General features: G+C 46.3%; 1 protein-coding gene across 1 annotated transcript; it reads right to left on the reverse strand.

The window, feature by feature from the left end:
• Positions 1 to 1,142: 1,142 nt before the first annotated feature.
• fmr1 (fragile X messenger ribonucleoprotein 1) lies at positions 1,143 to 19,227 on the reverse strand. Its single transcript, XM_079556785.1, is given in 15 exon segments — positions 1,143 to 1,884; positions 4,062 to 4,135; positions 5,427 to 5,621; positions 5,833 to 6,055; positions 10,473 to 10,572; positions 10,574 to 10,612; positions 10,614 to 10,743; positions 10,815 to 10,893; positions 14,326 to 14,496; positions 16,729 to 16,845; positions 16,920 to 17,013; positions 17,080 to 17,228; positions 17,304 to 17,375; positions 19,005 to 19,098; positions 19,179 to 19,227. Coding segments are annotated over 13 exon segments (1,521 nt in total). The 5' UTR covers positions 17,319 to 17,375; positions 19,005 to 19,098; positions 19,179 to 19,227; the 3' UTR covers positions 1,143 to 1,749.
• Between the last annotated feature and the right edge of the window lie 607 nt (positions 19,228 to 19,834).

The following is a 19,834-nucleotide window of genomic DNA, read 5'->3' on the forward strand; positions in this document are numbered from 1 at the left end:
TTTGTAAGACAGAAGGTTTAGTTTACCTGCTTTACTAGTTTCGATCCTCAGAAGCGTCACCTGGTCAGCCAGCAGGGGGCGTAAGCTCTCCCTACTGACTGGAAAATCCATGTACCTCGTACCTCATTTTCTTATTACTAATATTTTCCATAATTTCCCCATTTTCTGTCAAAATTATCCCTCACTGGAGCTGAACCTGATAGTGTACAATATTTCCTGGTTCTAGACCAGCGGTTCCCAAACTTTTTTGGCAGGGACCCCAAAAAATTACACAAACAATTCGGGTTGTATAAAGTTAATGCCACTTACATTACTTTAGGTGAAGAAAAACATCTAAAAATCAAGTTAATAAGTATTGAAACTGTTTACGTTGATAATGATGTGCTGTTTTACACTCGAAAAATGCTGTTTTTAGCATATTTCTTTTTCTATTTCATCCTGAAATCATCTGGGGACCCCCACCCAAGGCCTCGCGATCCCCCCTTTGGGAACCACTGTTCTAGACTAGGGCTGCAACTAACGATTATTTCGGTAATCGATTAATCTACCGATTATTTTTACGATTAATCGCTTGGCTGTGAAAGGTGCATGGAAATTGTATTTTTTCAATTTTTTTTATCACATGAGCTAAAGTGGCGGCGCTTGAGGACATGTTGATGGAGTAAACTTAAAGTAAACGTTTGTAGGAAGCTCTTTGTGCTAATTCTGCTTCTGATTGGACGAGACAAAGACAGATATTTATGAAATTTACAATGTACAAAACACTGCAGACCCTCACTTTAAAAACAAAGTAGGTTTTCATCCATATTACATAATTGTCATGTCTTTTTTGCTCTATTTTAGTCTGTGTTTACTAGAAAACGACTATTTCAGTAATCGATTAGTTGTCGATTAATCAATTAGTTGTTTCAGCCCTATTCTAGACAACCGATACTTTTCCCGATACTAAAATATCTTTCCGGTATTGGTATTGAAACCCAAGAATTGGGAAAAATCGAGATTGATCAATATGGGGGAATCGTGATTATTAAATCGTCCAAACATCTCGTCATATTTCACTTTGTAAATATTTAAACGTGGGGGAAATGATTCAAAACCCAATTGGACCCAACGGGAAACTTGTGAGTGTCTGTGTCTTGAAGAATGAGTGCCGTGAAAATGTCATCGAGTGGGTTCTGTCTCAAAGGAAGAAATACATTTTAATTTCCGTTTGATTGAATGACTCTTAAGACCTTAATTGTTGCATAATTGAATAATGCACAGCCGTATCAAACCTTAGCTCCGCCTCCTCGCTCCCGTCCCGGAGACTCGATCCTCCAGCTCCGCAGTCAAGCCCTCTGGTCCGAGTCCATGTCTCGTCTAAACCCGGACTAATCCTGGTCTACGTCTGAACCCGGACTGTTCCTACGCTCGCAGCCCGTCACGGTACCAGAAACTGCTTTTTCACCCTCGTTTTTAAAAAAGGCGGCTCCACCGACCCCCCCAGTCCATGTACAACAGATTACAACGAAAACACTTTCCCAGACCCGCTCCGGCCTCAAGAGTTTGTTTCGGAGCCGTGGAAACAAGTGCGAGAAATCAGAAAATCCAAATTCATTACTGAGAAGCGTTTGATGTGGAAGTGCCGGGCGAGCGAGAGTCTTCTGGCCCCAAAGAAAGAGGAAAAAATGAAGCAGTTTTTAACCGTTAAACCAAATCCGTGTCAAACCCAGGGCCGCGCGGAGAGAGAAGTGTCCTGAAGGGCGGCGCCTACGAGACCCCGTTGACGAGCGGCGGGGCGTCCGGCTTGTCCTTCTTCAGCACTCGCTCTCTGATTGGACGATGGTGAGACGGAGCTCCGCCCCCTCGGTGCTGCACGCTGCGCTCGTTCCCGTCCACTCGGATCTGGAGGAATTACAAACGTTCATTTGTTTAGTGGGATGTGGGTCTGACAAACATGAGTGTTAAAAGTTCTGCTATAAAACTAAAAACAGTCTGGTTTGTGCAAAGCGATTGTTAAGTCCACATTAAATAAATACAAAAGAAACGAAGGGTTCACCAAATCTGGTTCTTATTTTCCACTGCCCACCCAACCCGGTCCGCTTTTCTGAAGGTCCAGTCCGGCTCACTCCGACGCACAGACCAGACCAAGCTATTTACAGGGGATCTGCAGGGCTGGACAAGTCAAATTAAAGACTTTTTAAGACCTTTTTAAGACCACAACAGCTCAAATACAGGACCCGTTTATGAACACGCAATATATAAATGGATTGCAAAGAAAATCAGAGTCACAAGAATCCACGTGTCAAACTGCTGTTCATTGATTTCACGTTGGGATGTACAAACGTAAGAACTATATTCTTCCCACTAGGCATTTTAACAACCATTCAAGTTCAAACAACCCTGACCCATAGTAAGAATATTGAGATTAAACAATTATTCACCATTATCGACCGAAGGAAAGAAAACAACTAATATTTAGGTTTTGTATTTAAAATGCTTTTAATAAAGAAAAATAAAGGAAAGCTTTTAGACTCCTTTGCATCGAACACCACAAAACACTTTCAACTTTACTCCTTTAGAATTAGTTATCAAACTTATGTTTTAATATATTATTATTAGGCCAGAATCTAGTGTAGGTTTTATGTTTTCTAAACTTATGCTGCCGCTTAAGAAGCTCAGATGTTTTGATGAACAGACTGAGAAACGTGTTTCTACATAACAGGACTCGTGTTTTCCTTCTGTCAGGCTGAGCAGAGCGTTCGCTTCTGTTTACACCTGAGCCAGATGTTTCTGAACATTTGGACAAACTTTACTGGGGATTCTGCAGTTCATTACTTTGACTTGGACATTTACATTTATTATCTCCACGTTGTTTCAGACGTATCAGCGCCTTTTACTCAATGCTCCCGCGACAGTATTAGCGTGACGGACGCCGCCGCACCCTTTGGATTCCTACAGTGGTCCCGCTCTGCTGACTTTAGTCAGATGAAGCTCTGGAGAAGAGCGCCCTTCTGCCTCGCTCGACTATCAGAGTTAAGAGTTGACCCCGTGGATACCCTGTATTTAATCCAGCCCACAGCTCATTCTCCAGAAAAGTTTGCTTGTTTCTGCATTTGCTGCAGTGATGGCACGTTTGCCATGAATTCGCAGCACAGTCGCCGCCCTTTGAGTCGCGGCGAGTTGGTTCTGTGACGGCACTGACCGGCTCACCACGGCTCTGCCTCTGTCCAACGCACAGTAGTTCACCTGTGTGAAGTCAGCCTAAGCCTGGTCAAGCCGCTTTGTGGAGCTTTTCCATAACAAAGGCCAGGGCCAAACCGGTCCGACCCGTGTGTGATGTGACGTGGACAGACTCTGGCCTCTGATTGGCTGAGAGAGAGTGGACAGCCCTCACTATGGACATGCAGGTCATTTATTATTTCACAACCTCATATGGCTGTTCTAAAGGGGACTAGCATGTAGCCGCTGTTAGCATAACATTAGCATGTAGCCTACCTTCATAGTTGTATTTAGTGGTTTCTTTACTGTTTTATGACAGCTTGGCTGCTCTGAATGATTCCATAAGTCCCACCAGAGGGCAGCATTTGTCCACTTTTGCTCTCATCGCGGCTCTAAAAGCTTTAATGACGATCTATACAACAGATGCAGGTGTGTGGTGGAAACAGAAGAACCACGGCTATAAAAAAGACTCGCCCTGGGGAAATGTAATAATGGAAGAAGACGGATATGGTGAGCCTGCACAACAGACGTTTCAAAGACAAAGGACCGGATCTTTCTAAACGCAGACTAGACTTCACGCTGATGGATATAATCGGGAGCTGGACAGTGTTTAACTCACAGTGGGAGAAAGAGTTTGTAGTTTGCCCTGCGAGCGTATGGTAAGATAATACGACAGAACGTGAGAGCGAAGAGGAACCAGCTCATTGTGGTCAGCGTTGTTTGAAGCGCCCACGCCTCTCTTTACCTAAAGCACGGGTGCACCGCGGTTTGACCCAACAGACCCACTCTTGAGCTGCCGTTTCTCCCGGCGGAGGATCCGGCTTAAAGCAGTGTCTCATCGTTACAAATAGATGTTTCACCTGTAGAGACTCTTCTCTGGACTTTGTGTCTCTGATGTGACGAGGTCTGGGCTCTCCCCACGGCAGCTCGTCTCCTGAAACACAGAGGTTCATCACTGTGACTATGGGCTTTAGGGGGTGCAACGGCTCCACCATCTCACGGGTCGGTTTACGGTGGAAGTTAGGGCTGAACGATATGGACACAATTTCAAATCTCGATATTCATGCCAGACATCTCGATACCAATACGATATAACTATGGGTTAGGTGAAAACCAAGCAGAAAATAAAAGACATAATAAAGAGTGCAGTTTCATGGATGAAAATGGTTTATATATTGCTTTTTTGATTTTAATGTTTTGAATGTTCATATCTCGATATCAATACAATAACGATATCTCTTTCAGCCCTAGTGCAAGTGCAATATAAATGGTTTGGAAATAAAAACGCCTAAATGTTCATCATTAGACAGTATTGATATTGGTAATGCTTTATAATAAGAAAATGTGCCTCTGGGCTCACAATACAAAACAAAATACAAAACAAACAACGCATTAGGGATGGGTGATACCACATTTTTTGGAATCGATACAATACCGATACTTTTGGGGTCTTTTTTGTCGATACAGATACTGGTCATTTCATATGGGTGAATGTATTTCAATCAATATACATCTCTAAAACTGGTTGTTTTATATAATTAATTGGTTAATTACAATTATATTTATTTAACTGGCTAAATAAACAATGCTAATGTGAAATTAAATACATAAACAACATTTTAAATGAATACTTAAATGACAAACAGAACCTAAACCAGAGTGATCAGACCGGCTCAGTTCAATCCTTTGCTGTTGTGACTGTTTTGGCTCAAAACAAAGAAATAAATCATCCTTTTGTGTTGATAATTGCTGCCCCTCCTTCTTATTACATATGCAAATTAGTATCGATACTTTTTGCCCAACATCGATACTTAAAAAGTAGCCGTTTGGTATCGATCCGCCCATCCCTACAACGCACTTCAGTTTCCAAACACGGAGCTAAACCGCTCACAGCAGCGTGTTCGTGCTCCTGGACGACCTTCTGCTTGGACTCTTTTGGAAACAAAGCTTTTGAGGCGGATTATAACCAGGATCTTACACATCTGTCAGGTGCTCTGGATCTGTAATTCACTACAGCCTGGTCGTCAGAAGGAGAAACCATAACGAAGCCACGTAAATGTGTAGTGGCCTGTCTTAACGCATCACATTAGAAGATAAACATGGAGTGTCAGAAGACTTTCCAATGACGGACGCCATCTTGAACTCTTTAGACGATGTTGACCCTTATTCAGCGTCTACAGAATCATCATTAGTTGATATGAAACTCCAGAAACAAGAGGATGAACCTTTATAGCCGCCGCGGCCCCTCCCCCCTCGGCCGCGTGGTCCTGGTCCTGGGCCCCGCCTCCTGCCGTCACCACGCCGGGGCAGAGTCCCGCCTCCCGTCATCAGCTCGTCGGCCGGAGCCAGCGACCAATCACTGAGCTCGTCCCTGTGGTCGGACTCTGTCTCCGACGCGTTCGACGCCTCCGAGTTCGTGCCTGGCGAGAGAAAAGCTTTGAATCATCAGAGACTTTTCCTGGAGAGAGACTGCGGTGAGCTCGAACTGCCTAGACTATGGGCCTGAGGCGGAGATCAGGCTGGACAGTTAGAGCCAGGAAGACATTTCAACACAAAGATATGAAGTAGTTTCCTCTTAAGGCCAGACTTAGGGTAAAAGGTGAAAATTAGAAAAATCAATGTGAAACCCACCTGAAGTGAATGGTCCTGGTCCTCTGCGTCCCCTCCCTCTGCCCCCATAGGGCCTGCCCCTGTCCCCCCTGTCGCCCCTGTCGCCCCGTCCCACTCCGGTGCCGTTGTCAAACACGTAGGTCTTGTCTTTGGGGTTCCTGACCCCAGGCCCGGGTCCCGCTCCTCCGATCTGCCGCAGCTGTTCGTCGATCTGCAGACGCTCCAAACGCAGCTGGTCCACCTCCTGCACAAACCACATGTGTTTCATTAGCTACAGCAGGAGGCAGACACAGCTGGACCACCTCCTGCATAAACCACATGTGTTTCATTAGATACAGCAGGAGGCAGACACAGCTGGACCACCTCCTGCACAAACCACATGTGTTTCATTAGATACAGCAGGAGGCAGACACAGCTGGACCACCTCCTGCATAAACCACATGTGTTTCATTAGATACAGCAGGAGGCAGACACAGCTGGTCCACCTCCTGCATAAACCACATGTGTTTCATTAGCTACAGCAGGAGGCAGACACAGCTGGACCACCTCCTGTATAAACCACATGTGTTTCATTAGCTACAGCAGGAGGCAGACACAGCTGGACCACCTCCTGCATAAACCACATGTGTTTCATTAGATACAGCAGGAGGCAGACACAGCTGGACCACCTCCTGCATAAACCACATGTGTTTCATTAGATACAGCAGGAGGCAGACACAGCTGGACCACCTCCTGCATAAACCACATGTGTTTCATTAGATACAGCAGGAGGCAGACACAGCTGGACCACCTCCTGCACAATCCACATGTGTTTCATTAGCTACAGTGAGAGGCAGACACAGCTGGACCACCTCCCTCATAAACCACATGTGTTTCATTAGATACAGCAGGAGGCAGACACAACTGGTCCACCTCCTGCATAAACCACATGTGTTTCATTAGATACAGCAGGAGGCAGACACAGCTGGTCCACCTCCTGCATAAACCACATGTGTTTCATTAGATACAGCAGGAGGCAGACACAGCTGGACCACCTCCTGCATAAACCACATGTGTTTCATTAGATACAGCAGGAGGCAGACACAGCTGGACCACCTCCTGCATAAACCACATGTGTTTCATTAGCTACAGCAGGAGGCAGACACAGCTGGACCACCTCCTGTATAAACCACATGTGTTTCATTAGCTACAGTGAGAGGCAGACACAGCTGGACCACCTCCTGCACAAACCACATGTGTTTCATTAGCTACAGCAGGAGGCAGACACAGCTGGACCACCTCCTGTATAAACCACATGTGTTTCATTAGCTACAGCAGGAGGCAGACACAGCTGGACCACCTCCTGCATAAACCACATGTGTTTCATTAGATACAGCAGGAGGCAGACACAGCTGGACCACCTCCTGCATAAACCACATGTGTTTCATTAGATACAGCAGGAGGCAGACACAGCTGGTCCACCTCCTCTAGAAACCACATGTGTTTCATTAGATACAGCAGGAGGCAGACACAGCTGGACCACCTCCTGCATAAACCACATGTGTTTCATTAGCTACAGTGAGAGGCAGACACAGCTGGTCCACCTCCTGTATAAACCACATGTGTTTCATTAGCTACAGCAGGAGGCAGACACAGCTGGTCCACCTCCTGTATAAACCACATGTGTTTCATTAGCTACAGCAGGAGGCAGACACAGCTGGACCACCTCCTGCATAAACCACATGTGTTTCATTAGATACAGCAGGAGGCAGACACAGCTGGACCACCTCCTGCATAAACCACATGTGTTTCATTAGCTACAGCAGGAGGCAGACACAGCTGGACCACCTCCTGCATAAACCACATGTGTTTCATTAGATACAGCAGGAGGCAGACACAGCTGGTCCACCTCCTGCATAAACCACATGTGTTTCATTAGCTACAGTGAGAGGCAGACACAGCTGGACCACCTCCTGCACAAACCACATGTGTTTCATTAGCTACAGCAGGAGGCAGACACAGCTGGTCCACCTCCTGCATAAACCACATGTGTTTCATTAGCTACAGCAGGAGGCAGACACAGCTGGACCACCTCCTGCATAAACCACATGTGTTTCATTAGATACAGCAGGAGGCAGACACAGCTGGACCACCTCCTGCACAAACCACATGTGTTTCATTAGATACAACAGGAGGCAGACACAGCTGGACCACCTCCTGCATAAACCACATGTGTTTCATTAGATACAGCAGGAGGCAGACACAGCTGGTCCACCTCCTGCATAAACCACATGTGTTTCATTAGCTACAGCAGGAGGCAGACACAGCTGGACCACCTCCTGCATAAACCACATGTGTTTCATTAGCTACAGCAGGAGGCAGACACAGCTGGACCACCTCCTGCACAAACCACATGTGTTTCATTAGCTACAGCAGGAGGCAGACACAGCTGGACCACCTCCTGAATAAACCACATGTGTTTCATTAGCTACAGTGAGAGGCAGACACAGCTGGACCACCTCCTGCATAAACCACATGTGTTTCATTAGCTACAGCAGGAGGCAGACACAGCTGGACCACCTCCTGTATAAACCACATGTGTTTCATTAGATACAGCAGGAGGCAGACACAGCTGGACCACCTCCTGCATAAACCACATGTGTTTCATTAGATACAGCGAGGAGGCAGACACAGCTGGTCCACCTCCTGCACAAACCACATGTGTTTCATTAGATACAGCAGGAGGCAGACACAGCTGGACCACCTCCTGCACAAACCACATGTGTTTCATTAGATACAGCAGGAGGCAGACACAGCTGGTCCACCTCCTGTATAAACCACATGTGTTTCATTAGATACAGCAGGAGGCAGAAACAGCTGGACCACCTCCTGCATAAACCACATGTGTTTCATTAGATACAGCAGGAGGCAGACACAGCTGGTCCACCTCCTGCATAAACCACATGTGTTTCATTAGATACAGCAGGAGGCAGACACAGCTGGACCACCTTCTGCATAAACCACATGTGTTTCATCAGATACAGCAGGAGGCAGACACAGCTGGACCACCTCCTGCATAAACCACATGTGTTTCATTAGCTACAGCAGGAGGCAGACACAGCTGGACCACCTCCGGTATAAACCACATGTGTTTCATTAGATACAGCAGGAGGCAGACACAGCTGGACCACCTCCTGCATAAACCACATGTGTTTCATTAGATACAGCAGGAGGCAGACACAGCTGGACCACCTCCTGCATAAACCACATGTGTTTCATTAGCTACAACAGGAGGCAGACACAGCTGGACCACCTCCTGTATAAACCACATGTGTTTCATTAGCTACAGCAGGAGGCAGACACAGCTGGACCACCTCCTGCATAAACCACATGTGTTTCATTAGCTACAGCAGGAGGCAGACACAGCTGGACCACCTCCTGCATAAACCACATGTGTTTCATTAGCTACAGTGAGAGGCAGACACAGCTGGACCACCTCCTGCATAAACCACATGTGTTTCATTAGCTACAGCAGGAGGCAGACACAGCTGGACCACCTCCTGCATAAACCACATGTGTTTCATTAGCTACAGTGAGAGGCAGACACAGCTGGACCACCTCCTGTATAAACCACATGTGTTTCATTAGATACAGCAGGAGGCAGACACAGCTGGACCACCTCCTGCATAAACCACATGTGTTTCATTAGCTACAGCAGGAGGCAGACACAGCTGGACCACCTCCTGCATAAACCACATGTGTTTCATTAGATACAGCAGGAGGCAGACACAGCTGGACCACCTCCTGCGTAAACCACATGTGTTTCATTAGATACAGCAGGAGGAAGACACAGCTGGACCACCTCCTGCATAAACCACATGTGTTTCATAAGATACAGCAGGAGGCAGACACAGCTGGACCACCTCCTGCATAAACCACATGTGTTTCATTAGCTACAGCAGGAGGCAGACACAGCTGGACCACCTCCTGCATAAACCACATGTGTTTCATTAGCTACAGCAGGAGGCAGACACAGCTGGACCACCTCCTGCACAAACCACATGTGTTTCATTAGCTACAGCAGGAGGCAGACACAGCTGGACCACCTCCTGTATAAACCACATGTGTTTTATTAGCTACAGTGAGAGGCAGACACAGCTGGACCACCTCCTGCATAAACCACATGTGTTTCATTAGCTACAGCAGGAGGCAGACACAGCTGGACCACCTCCTGCATAAACCACATGTGTTTCATTAGCTACAGCAGGAGGCAGACACAGCTGGACCACCTCCTGCATAAACCACATGTGTTTCATTAGCTACAGCGAGAGGCCGCAGGAGTCTCCCACAAAGGAACTGACCATATTTGGATCACTCAGTCACAGCCTTTCGTGCTACAGGCCAAACATGACAGTTTTTCTGAATGAATAAGCGTGAAAAAGACCATGGAGCGACACAAACATGTTTTTCCTCACAAGCGTCGCAAAAAAAAAGTTTTGGGTACTGCATACTATGACATTAAATCTCAATCTAGTGGAGAATATCTCAACATGGACTGTGTGATAAACGTTTATGATATACGTGATATACGTTTTCACCGGCAGCGTCTCATCTTAAAGGGCTTGGGCTTCTACAGGGTAATTGTCATTTGGTCGTAAACATTTTCAGTCTCGGGTCCAAACCTTCAGGTAGTTGAGGTGGTAGTCCAGCAGAACTGTAGCGTTGGTGATCGCCTCCTTCGTCCCCACAAACACAAACGGCACCAAACCCTGAGAACCACAGAGAGAGACTTGAGCCGGTGTTCAGGCAGTGCTTCAGTTCAGGGGTAAAGCCACACCTCTTCAGATGCTGCCGAGGGCTTCTTGTCGTTCTCCGGCTCGATGCGGACACGCACCACTCCGGACTTATCCACCACCTCCTGGATCAGCTTCCCATTTTTACCGATCACCTTCCCTGCAGGCCGAGCGCAAAGGTTAGCTCTGTTACACGCACAGAAAACACAGGCTGCGGCGCGGTTTTCTCACCCACGAGGTTCTTGGGCACCGTGATGACGTCTTCAGAGAACTCCAGGTAACTCCGGGCCAAACGCACGGCATCCTGGTCCTAAAGAAACATTTCAGAACATTTAAGTACAAACTAACAACAATCTAATGTGTTCTACATCGCTACCACATCACACATTATTCTCAGACTAAAAGTGGAGGATTTTGCTTGGATTCACAGGGTTTATACAGGCGGCAGCAAGGCCTTTTCATCACATTTGAATTCCCTAATACTATGGTGTAAATACCAAACATGCAAACCCTTTACATTGATAAGACACCACGGGAAACCTTTCAGCCAAACAATTTAAACTATTTCAGAAAAAATCGCAAAAAAAATCTTATAATTCGATTCAAACTTGCATTCAATCTGACTTTCCAGTTTCCCAGCGCCATGTGTAAACCCTTGGGTCTAAGAGACACAGCTCTGGAGGCTTCTCTCGCTGTAAACCCTTGGGTCTAACAGACACTGCTCTGGAGGCTTCTCTCACTGTAAACCCTTGAGTCTAACAGACACAGCTCTGGAGGCTTCTCCCACTGTAAACCCTTGGGTCTAAGAGACACAGCTCTGGAGGCTTCTCTCGCTGTAAACCCTTGGGTCTAACAGACACAGCTCTGGAGGCTTCTCTCACTGTAAACCCTTGGGTCTAACAGACACAGCTCTGGAGGCTTCTCTCACTGTAAACCCTTGGGTCTAACAGACATAGCTCTGGAGGCTTCTCTCACTGTAAACCCTTGGGTCTAACAGACACAGCTCTGGAGGCTTCTCTCACTGTAAACCCTTGGGTCTAGCACACATAGCTCTGGAGGCTTCTCTCACTGTAAACCCTTGGGTCTAACAGACACAGCTCTGGAGGCTTCTCTCACTGTAAACCCTTGGGTCTAACAGACACTGCTCTGGAGGCTTCTCTCACTGTAAACCCTTGGGTCTAACAGACACTGCTCTGGAGACTTCTCTCACTGTAAACCCTTGGGTCTAACAGACACTGCTCTGGAGGCTTCTCTCACTGTAAACCCTTGGGTCTAACAGACACAGCTCTGGAGGCTTCTCTCACTGTAAACCCTTGGGTCTAACAGACACTGCTCTGGAGGCTTCTCTCACTGTAAACCCTTGGGTCTAGCACACATAGCTCTGGAGGCTTCTCTCACTGTAAACCCTTGGGTCTAACAGACACAGCTCTGGAGGCTTCTCTCACTGTAAACCCTTGGGTCTAACAGACACTGCTCTGGAGGCTTCTCTCACTGTAAACCCTTGGGTCTAACAGACACTGCTCTGGAGACTTCTCTCACTGTAAACCCTTGGGTCTAACAGACACTGCTCTGGAGGCTTCTCTCACTGTAAACCCTTGGGTCTAAGAGACACTGCTCTGGAGGCTTCTTTCACTGTAAACCCTTGGGTCTAACAGACACTGCTCTGGAGGCTTCTCTCACTGTAAACCCTTGGGTCTAACAGACACTGCTCTGGAGACTTCTCTCACTGTAAACCCTTGGGTCTAACAGACACTGCTCTGGAGACTTCTCTCACTGTAAACCCTTGGGTCTAAGAGACACAGCTCTGGAGGCTTCTCTCACTGTAAACCCTTGGGTCTAACAGACTCTGCTCTGGAGGCTTCTCTCACTGTAAACCCTTGGGTCTAACAGACACAGCTCTGGAGGCTTCTCTCACTGTAAACCCTTGGGTCTAACAGACACAGCTCTGGAGGCTTCTCTCACTGTAAACCCTTGGGTCTAACAGACACAGCTCTGGAGGCTTCTCTCACTGTAAACCCTTGGGTCTAACAGACACTGCTCTGGAGGCTTCTCTCACTGTAAACCCTTGGGTCTAACAGACACTGCTCTGGAGACTTCTCTCACTGTAAACCCTTGGGTCTAACAGACACTGCTCTGGAGGCTTCTCTCACTGTAAACCCTTGGGTCTAACAGACACAGCTCTGGAGGCTTCTCTCACTGTAAACCCTTGGGTCTAACAGACACTGCTCTGGAGGCTTCTCTCACTGTAAACCCTTGGGTCTAGCACACATAGCTCTGGAGGCTTCTCTCACTGTAAACCCTTGGGTCTAACAGACACAGCTCTGGAGGCTTCTCTCACTGTAAACCCTTGGGTCTAACAGACACAGCTCTGGAGGCTTCTCTCACTGTAAACCCTTGGGTCTAACAGACACTGCTCTGGAGGCTTCTCTCACTGTAAACCCTTGGGTCTAACAGACACTGCTCTAGAGGCTTCTCTCACTGTAAACCCTTGGGTCTAACAGACATAGCTCTGGGGGCTTCTCTCACTGTAAACCCTTGGGTCTAACAGACACAGCTCTGGAGGCTTCTCTCACTGTAAACCCTTGGGTCTAACAGACACTGCTCTGGAGGCTCTCACTGTAAACCCTTGGGTCTAACAGACATAGCTCTGGAGGCTTCTCTCACTGTAAACCCTTGGGTCTAACAGACACTGCTCTGGAGGCTTCTCTCACTGTAAACCCTTGGGTCTAACAGACACTGCTCTGGAGGCTTCTCTCACTGTAAACCCTTGGGTCTGACAGACACTGCTCTGGAGGCTTCTCTCACTGTAAACCCTTGGGTCTAAGAGACACAGCTCTGGAGGCTTCTCTCACTGTAAACCCTTGGGTCTAAGAGACACAGCTCTGGAGGCTTCTCTCACTGTAAACCCTTGGGTCTAAGAGACACAGCTCTGGAGGCTTCTCTCACTGTAAACCCTTGGGTCTAAGAGACACAGCTCTGGAGGCTTCTCTCACTGTAAACCCTTGGGTCTAAGAGACACAGCTCTGGAGGCTTCTCTCACTGTAAACCCTTGGGTCTAAGAGACACAGCTCTGGAGGCTTCTCTCACTGTAAACCCTTGGGTCTAAGAGACACAGCTCTGGAGGCTTCTCTCACTGTAAACCCTTGGGTCTAACAGACACTGCTCTGGAGGCTCTCACTGTAAACCCTTGGGTCTAACAGACATAGCTCTGGAGGCTTCTCTCACTGTAAACCCTTGGGTCTAACAGACACTGCTCTGGAGGCTTCTCTCACTGTAAACCCTTGGGTCTAAGAGACACAGCTCTGGAGGCTTCTCTCACTGTAAACCCTTGGGTCTAACAGACACTGCTCTGGAGGCTTCTCTCACTGTAAACCCTTGGGTCTAACAGACATAGCTCTGGAGGCTTCTCTCACTGTAAACCCTTGGGTCTAGGAGACACAGCTCTGGAGGCTTCTCTCACTGTAAACCCTTGGGTCTAACAGACACTGCTCTGGAGGCTTCTCTCACTGTAAACCCTTGGGTCTAACAGACACTGCTCTGGAGGCTTCTCTCACTGTAAACCCTTGGGTCGAACAGACACTGCTCTGGAGGCTTCTCTCACTGTAAACCCTTGGGTCTAACAGACACAGCTCTGGAGGCTTCTCTCACTGTAAACCCTTGGGTCTAACAGACATAGCTCTGGAGGCTTCTCTCACTGTAAACCCTTGGGTCTAACAGACACAGCTCTGGAGGCTTCTCTCACCTCTCCGTAGATGTGGAAAGTGCATGTTTCCTCGTCCAGGTCAATGTTGGTGACTCCAGGGACTTTTCTCGCCTGCTGGATGTTGGCTCCGTGAGTCCCGATGGCCAAACCCATCAGATCGTCCCGCACTGAGAACTGCTCATGGAAGCGAGAGGCCATCTGCCTGGAGCTCTGCAGACACCGATAAACAACAACAACCGGTCACTGACAGCACCGCAGAGACCACAGTACAGGAATAAAGAGTCTCTTAAACAAAGACTGAAGTTACGCATCTGTGAGCAGAACTGAAACAGAGGATTCATAATCCCCCAAAAACGACCCTTTGAAACTCGAAGGCGACTGATGGAAAGGCTTAGTCCATTATTCAAAACACGCCGCCGCTGTTTGGCCTTGGTCGCTCTTCATCAGTGAGATGGGACGAGACCTACTACATGTTTGAACGAGTAAGTTTTGTGTTCAATGCCATCAATGTAAAGTATCTTTTTCCTAAACTATTGTGTTTTTCTGACAAATACTGCAATTCTTTTTGTGTTTTTTATATGTGGTCCATATAAATGCATAAACTGCTAAAATGATGAGTGAATGAAGTCGTCTTACTTTTATACTTTAGTCAAACAGATTCTTGCCCGAACTGCCCAGATTATTTAACACAATAATATACTTTCAGATGTTTGGTTTGTGTGGACAGCGCCCACTTCTGGAGGAGTTTCCCCAACATTCAGAGTAACCTCTGGGTGATGGAAACACAGAGCATCTAAGCACTTTAGATTCTGCTTCATGGGAACTCTGATCGGTTGCAGCTGAATCTTGGATCAGAGGCTCCATAATTCTGATCAGTGACATTACTCAAAGCTAGAGACAGAAATAATAAAAACTGGAGGTTACTGCAGTCATCAAAACCTTGATATCAATAAATCTTGCAGCCCTTATGTTTTTTTAGCCAAGTGAGTCCCAGTTAAAGGTCTTCAGTCTTTTCTAGAGGAGAGCATAAACCATGTGTGCCTCGTTTCTCAGCATTAGAAACAGTTTGGTTTAGTGAAAGTACTAGTATATAATTAGTCATCATCGCCGCTAAACTGAAGGCTGCAGACGCTCAAGGCCTGCAAAGTAAAAAACATGAAGTCTGCGTTTCTTTGGATCTGTTATTCACCGCAGGCTTCACCTTTACAGAGCATCGTCATGAGTAAGATCCTGGTTCAAGTTAACCAATACTGGGGTTTGAGTGTCTGCAGATTTGTAAGGGATAATGTATGACGAGGTGTCTCTCAGAGTGCATCATCCCGCTTACACCATGGTCCCCCGAACTGAAACTGAATTCAATGGGGCCGGTTTGCTTTTTTAAGTCCTGGGAAGGAGCTATTTCACTCAATTGTTATCGTTACTATGGAAACAGCCGTTTGTTAAGTGGTGACGTCACAGCTCTACTTCCGGGTTCACAGATGTGCGTGAAACTACAAAAAACTCTTTAAAACCACAATCAATATTTGTGAAACTCCACAGAGAGTTACTGAACAGACGTATTTATCATCAGGCCCATGAGCCAAACATGCTGAACCTACTGCTATAAAAGTAATATTTACCAAAATCGCTACATCCAGGTTAGTAGAGATAAAAGCTAACGGCGCAGCTGCTATGCTAACCCCGGACGTAGCGTCTTTAGTAAATATAACTTTTAGCAGTAGGTGCGGCATTTTTGGATTTCTGAGCTACAAAATGAGGGACATGTGTTTTTAAAGCGGTCAGAGCCGAAACTGGCATCGGTTGAGTATCGGATATTTGTAGCCGATACCCGATATCGGCTCCGATATCTGATACCAGTATCGGATCGGTGCATCCCCCTCAAAGGCTTTGTTTCCAAAAGAGTAAAAGCAGAATGTCGTTGACGAGGACACGGACGAAACGTGACAGTTGTTTTAGAACGCTACCATTTTGTTTCAATCAATCAATGAAACTGTATTTATAAAGCACTTTTCATACCAAAAAGTATCACAGATTACAACATTTAAAACAATACGCCTGGCACACCCTCCCATATATATTATGTATTAGGACAAAATAAATAGATGTCAGTTAAAAAGGTGGGTCTGGAGCTTTGATTTGCACCGTGAGCCCAGGAGAACATTCTACTATAAAGCAGCTTGGAAATATTACAAAGCAATTTAACTCTGAGATTATAATGAACATTTAGGCACTTATTTTTCAAAACCAACTGATTATTAATACGGCCCTCGCACCTCGATGCTGAACCGTCACAGCTGTAGGAGTCAAAGATCCTCAAGACCCGTCTCAGTAAAGGTCATGTGACTCGTCAGAACTAAGGCAGAAATGCTCTTCTCCACATCCCTAATTGTCGTGGCAAAGTATAGGATGAAGGTCACATTATCCCCAAGAGGAGAAACGCACCTCGAGCTGCCGGTTGGCCTCCTCGTTCCTCAGCATCAGGGACAGCTTGGTACGCAGGCTCCTGAAGTGCATGTCGCTCATCATCTGCGCCCTCTTCGTGGTCACCTCATTCACCGACTGCAGGGTCACAAACACAAAGGTCAGAGGTCCGTCCTGCCCCATAACCAGAAGAACGTGAGCTCGAGACGCACCAGAATGACCAGCTGCTTCTTCTCCGACTCGTAGGTGACGCTGAACGCTGACACGGCCTTTTTGAAGTCTTTGTGTGTGGACTCTTTGGAGCACCTGTGCAGAGAGGGAGAGCTCACACTTTAGACTCTGCAGACTCACGTTCATCTGATCAGGACTCACATCTGCCGCAGGTCCTCGGGCACGTCCAGCCGGATCTTGATGAAGCTGGACTTGGAGGCTCCTTTGTTGGGGTTGACGGGTCGTAACCGCTCCAGGGTGACGATCTCGTTGAGCGTGGCGTCACAGGCGGCGTACTCGATCACGTAGAACTGCACACACAGGGAAGGTGAAGCAAAACACAGCGACATCACGGGAAAATACAGGTTCAATGGGGGCACACCCACCTCTCCTTTGACCATGCGGACCTTGGCCGGCCACCAGCCACACGGCTCTTTGTCATTGGCTCTGGAGTAAACCTGGAACACAGTTAGTGTAAAACTCACACCGTGTGACTTTAAGGTCCGCCTCTACACCGGGTTACGAGCCGCCAACATCAGTACTTTCAAGGCCTTTTCTGCATCAACTTTGATCATCTTTCTGCACAATAATGGTGACTTGATCGCGCTTTAAAGCAGGGGGAGGCAACGTCAGGCCCTCCAGCACAGAACCTCTGGCCCTCAAGAGGATTTTGAGAAACATCATCACACAAATCAGAGAGTACTTTGAACATTATTAGAGTTAAATGGGAGAAAAAAAGGTAGAAATACTGTCAATACACACAATTAGGTCATATATTATGTACAACACTGGCATTTGAATGAAGTGCACTCTCGTTTTAAGGAAGAAATGACATAAATCTACTTGAATTAAGGGGAGACACTACAGGCAAAACTCAATGTTTTCAGTTTTCAGGTTTTGGGCCAAAGTGGTCTCTGAACATATAAGCTTTCACCCGGAAACAGAAAACATGCCTAATCTTCACAATGACATGTTTAAATATTGCACTGATTCAATGTTCCCCCATAGACTTATATGGGAGAACACAATTTCAAGGGCCTTTTTCTCCAAACACATGTTTCTGTCATTGTGGCGACACTATGTCCACGTCAGTCGGACCTAAAGACTTCACATTTTCCAGCCTTGGACTGAACAATATTTGGAAGATTTTTTCAGAGGGATTTTTTATTATTTAATCCCTTAAGCCCCATTTATTGAGTTTTGAATGTCAAAAAATAAGGCGAGAATTACATTTTTACACATTTTTCCACTAAAAAACAGCTTATTTTAAAACTAAACAAGAAATCCTAAATCCCCTCTGAGAAAGTCTCGGTAACTCATTCATCAATAAAATGAAACCATAAATTTGAATGTAGCTCTGTCCATTATTCAGATTTCGTCGCCGAAAAGATGTGAAATTTGGGGCATTTTTAGGCATAAAACACCTTGTTCTTATGAAAAGATAAAATGACAGAAAACCTGCCATGTATTTTTTTCTCTCATTTATGCCAGTGATCGACAGCAACAGTTTCACATTGATATCTGTAAATATACATGTTTTTCCCTGTTCACCTGCAGTGTCTCGCCTTAAGAGATTAAATCTAAGGTTTGGGTAGATTTGGTCTGGTCTTCGATGAGATAAATCCTCTACTAGTCGTTATTCTCTTAATTCAGATAATTTTGTGTCATTTCAAGGGAAAAACAATTATTTGTTTTGTCCCGACTCAAATTCAACATAGAATTTGATTAATTCAAGCCATTTTAAGTCATTTATCTCATTTACGATGGTAATTTCTCCAGTGTTGTGCTTCACTTTGGGCTAATAATCGTAATAATCGGCCCTCGGTCTGTTTACAATGAAGAAAATCGTCCCTCCGCAAAGAAAACCTGCCTTCCCCTGCTTTAAAGGCACCAATAATTCTAACATGTTTTTCATAACGGTTTTGCATTGCAGTTCAGTGGTTAAAGTCGATGAATATGTGCACCTCCTGACCTACCTCGTATACACTCTGATTTATGACCGTAGAGTTTGATATATTGACCCTAACCCTAACCCTGAAAACTGTGCAAGCCCAGCTGAAGCTCCCAGTCATCCAGGATCTCCTCACCTCCACCTCATCGCTCTCGTTGATCTCTTTGCAGAAGCCTGTGGGAGGAGGGAAGCGCAGCTCCTGGAAAGGGATCTGTCTCTCGGGCTGCCAGCTGAGACAAACAAACACACAGGGAGTCAGTGAAGAGTCAAACACTCAAGCTTCATCGTGTCGTTCAGGAGCTTCACTCACTTGTTCTCAAAGGCCACAGAGACGGAGCTCTCCTGGACATCCTTCACAAAGGCCTGTGAGAAAAGAACAGCAGAGTTAAACTAAAGAGACAGAGCTCTCCTGGACATCCTTCACAAAGGCCTGTGGGAAAAGAACAGCAGAGTTAAACTAAAGAGACAGAGCTCTCCTGGACATCCTTCACAAAGAACAGCAGAGAGTTAAACTAAAGAGACAGAGTTCTCCTGGACATCCTTCACAAAGGCCTGTGGGAAAAGAACAGCAGAGTTAAACTAAAGAGACAGAGCTCTCCTGGACATCCTTCACAAAGGCCTGTGGGAAAAGAACAGCAGAGTTAAACTAAAGAGACAGAGCTCTCCTGGACATCCTTCACAAAGAACAGCAGAGAGTTAAACTAAAGAGACAGAGTTCTCCTGGACATCCTTCACAAAGGCCTGTGGGAAAAGAACAGCAGAGTTAAACTAAAGAGACAGAGCTCTCCTGGACATCCTTCACAAAGGCCTGTGGGAAAAGAACAGCAGAGTTAAACTAAAGAGACAGAGTTCTCCTGGACATCCTTCACAAAGGCCTGTGGGAAAAGAACAACAGAGTTAAACTAAAGAGACAGAGTTCTCCTGGACATCCTTCACAAAGAACAGCAGAGAGTTAAACTAAAGAGA

The sequence above is a fragment of the Gobius niger genome, assembly GCF_951799975.1.
Source record: "Gobius niger genome assembly, chromosome: 5".
Lineage (NCBI taxonomy): Eukaryota > Metazoa > Chordata > Actinopteri > Gobiiformes > Gobiidae > Gobius > Gobius niger.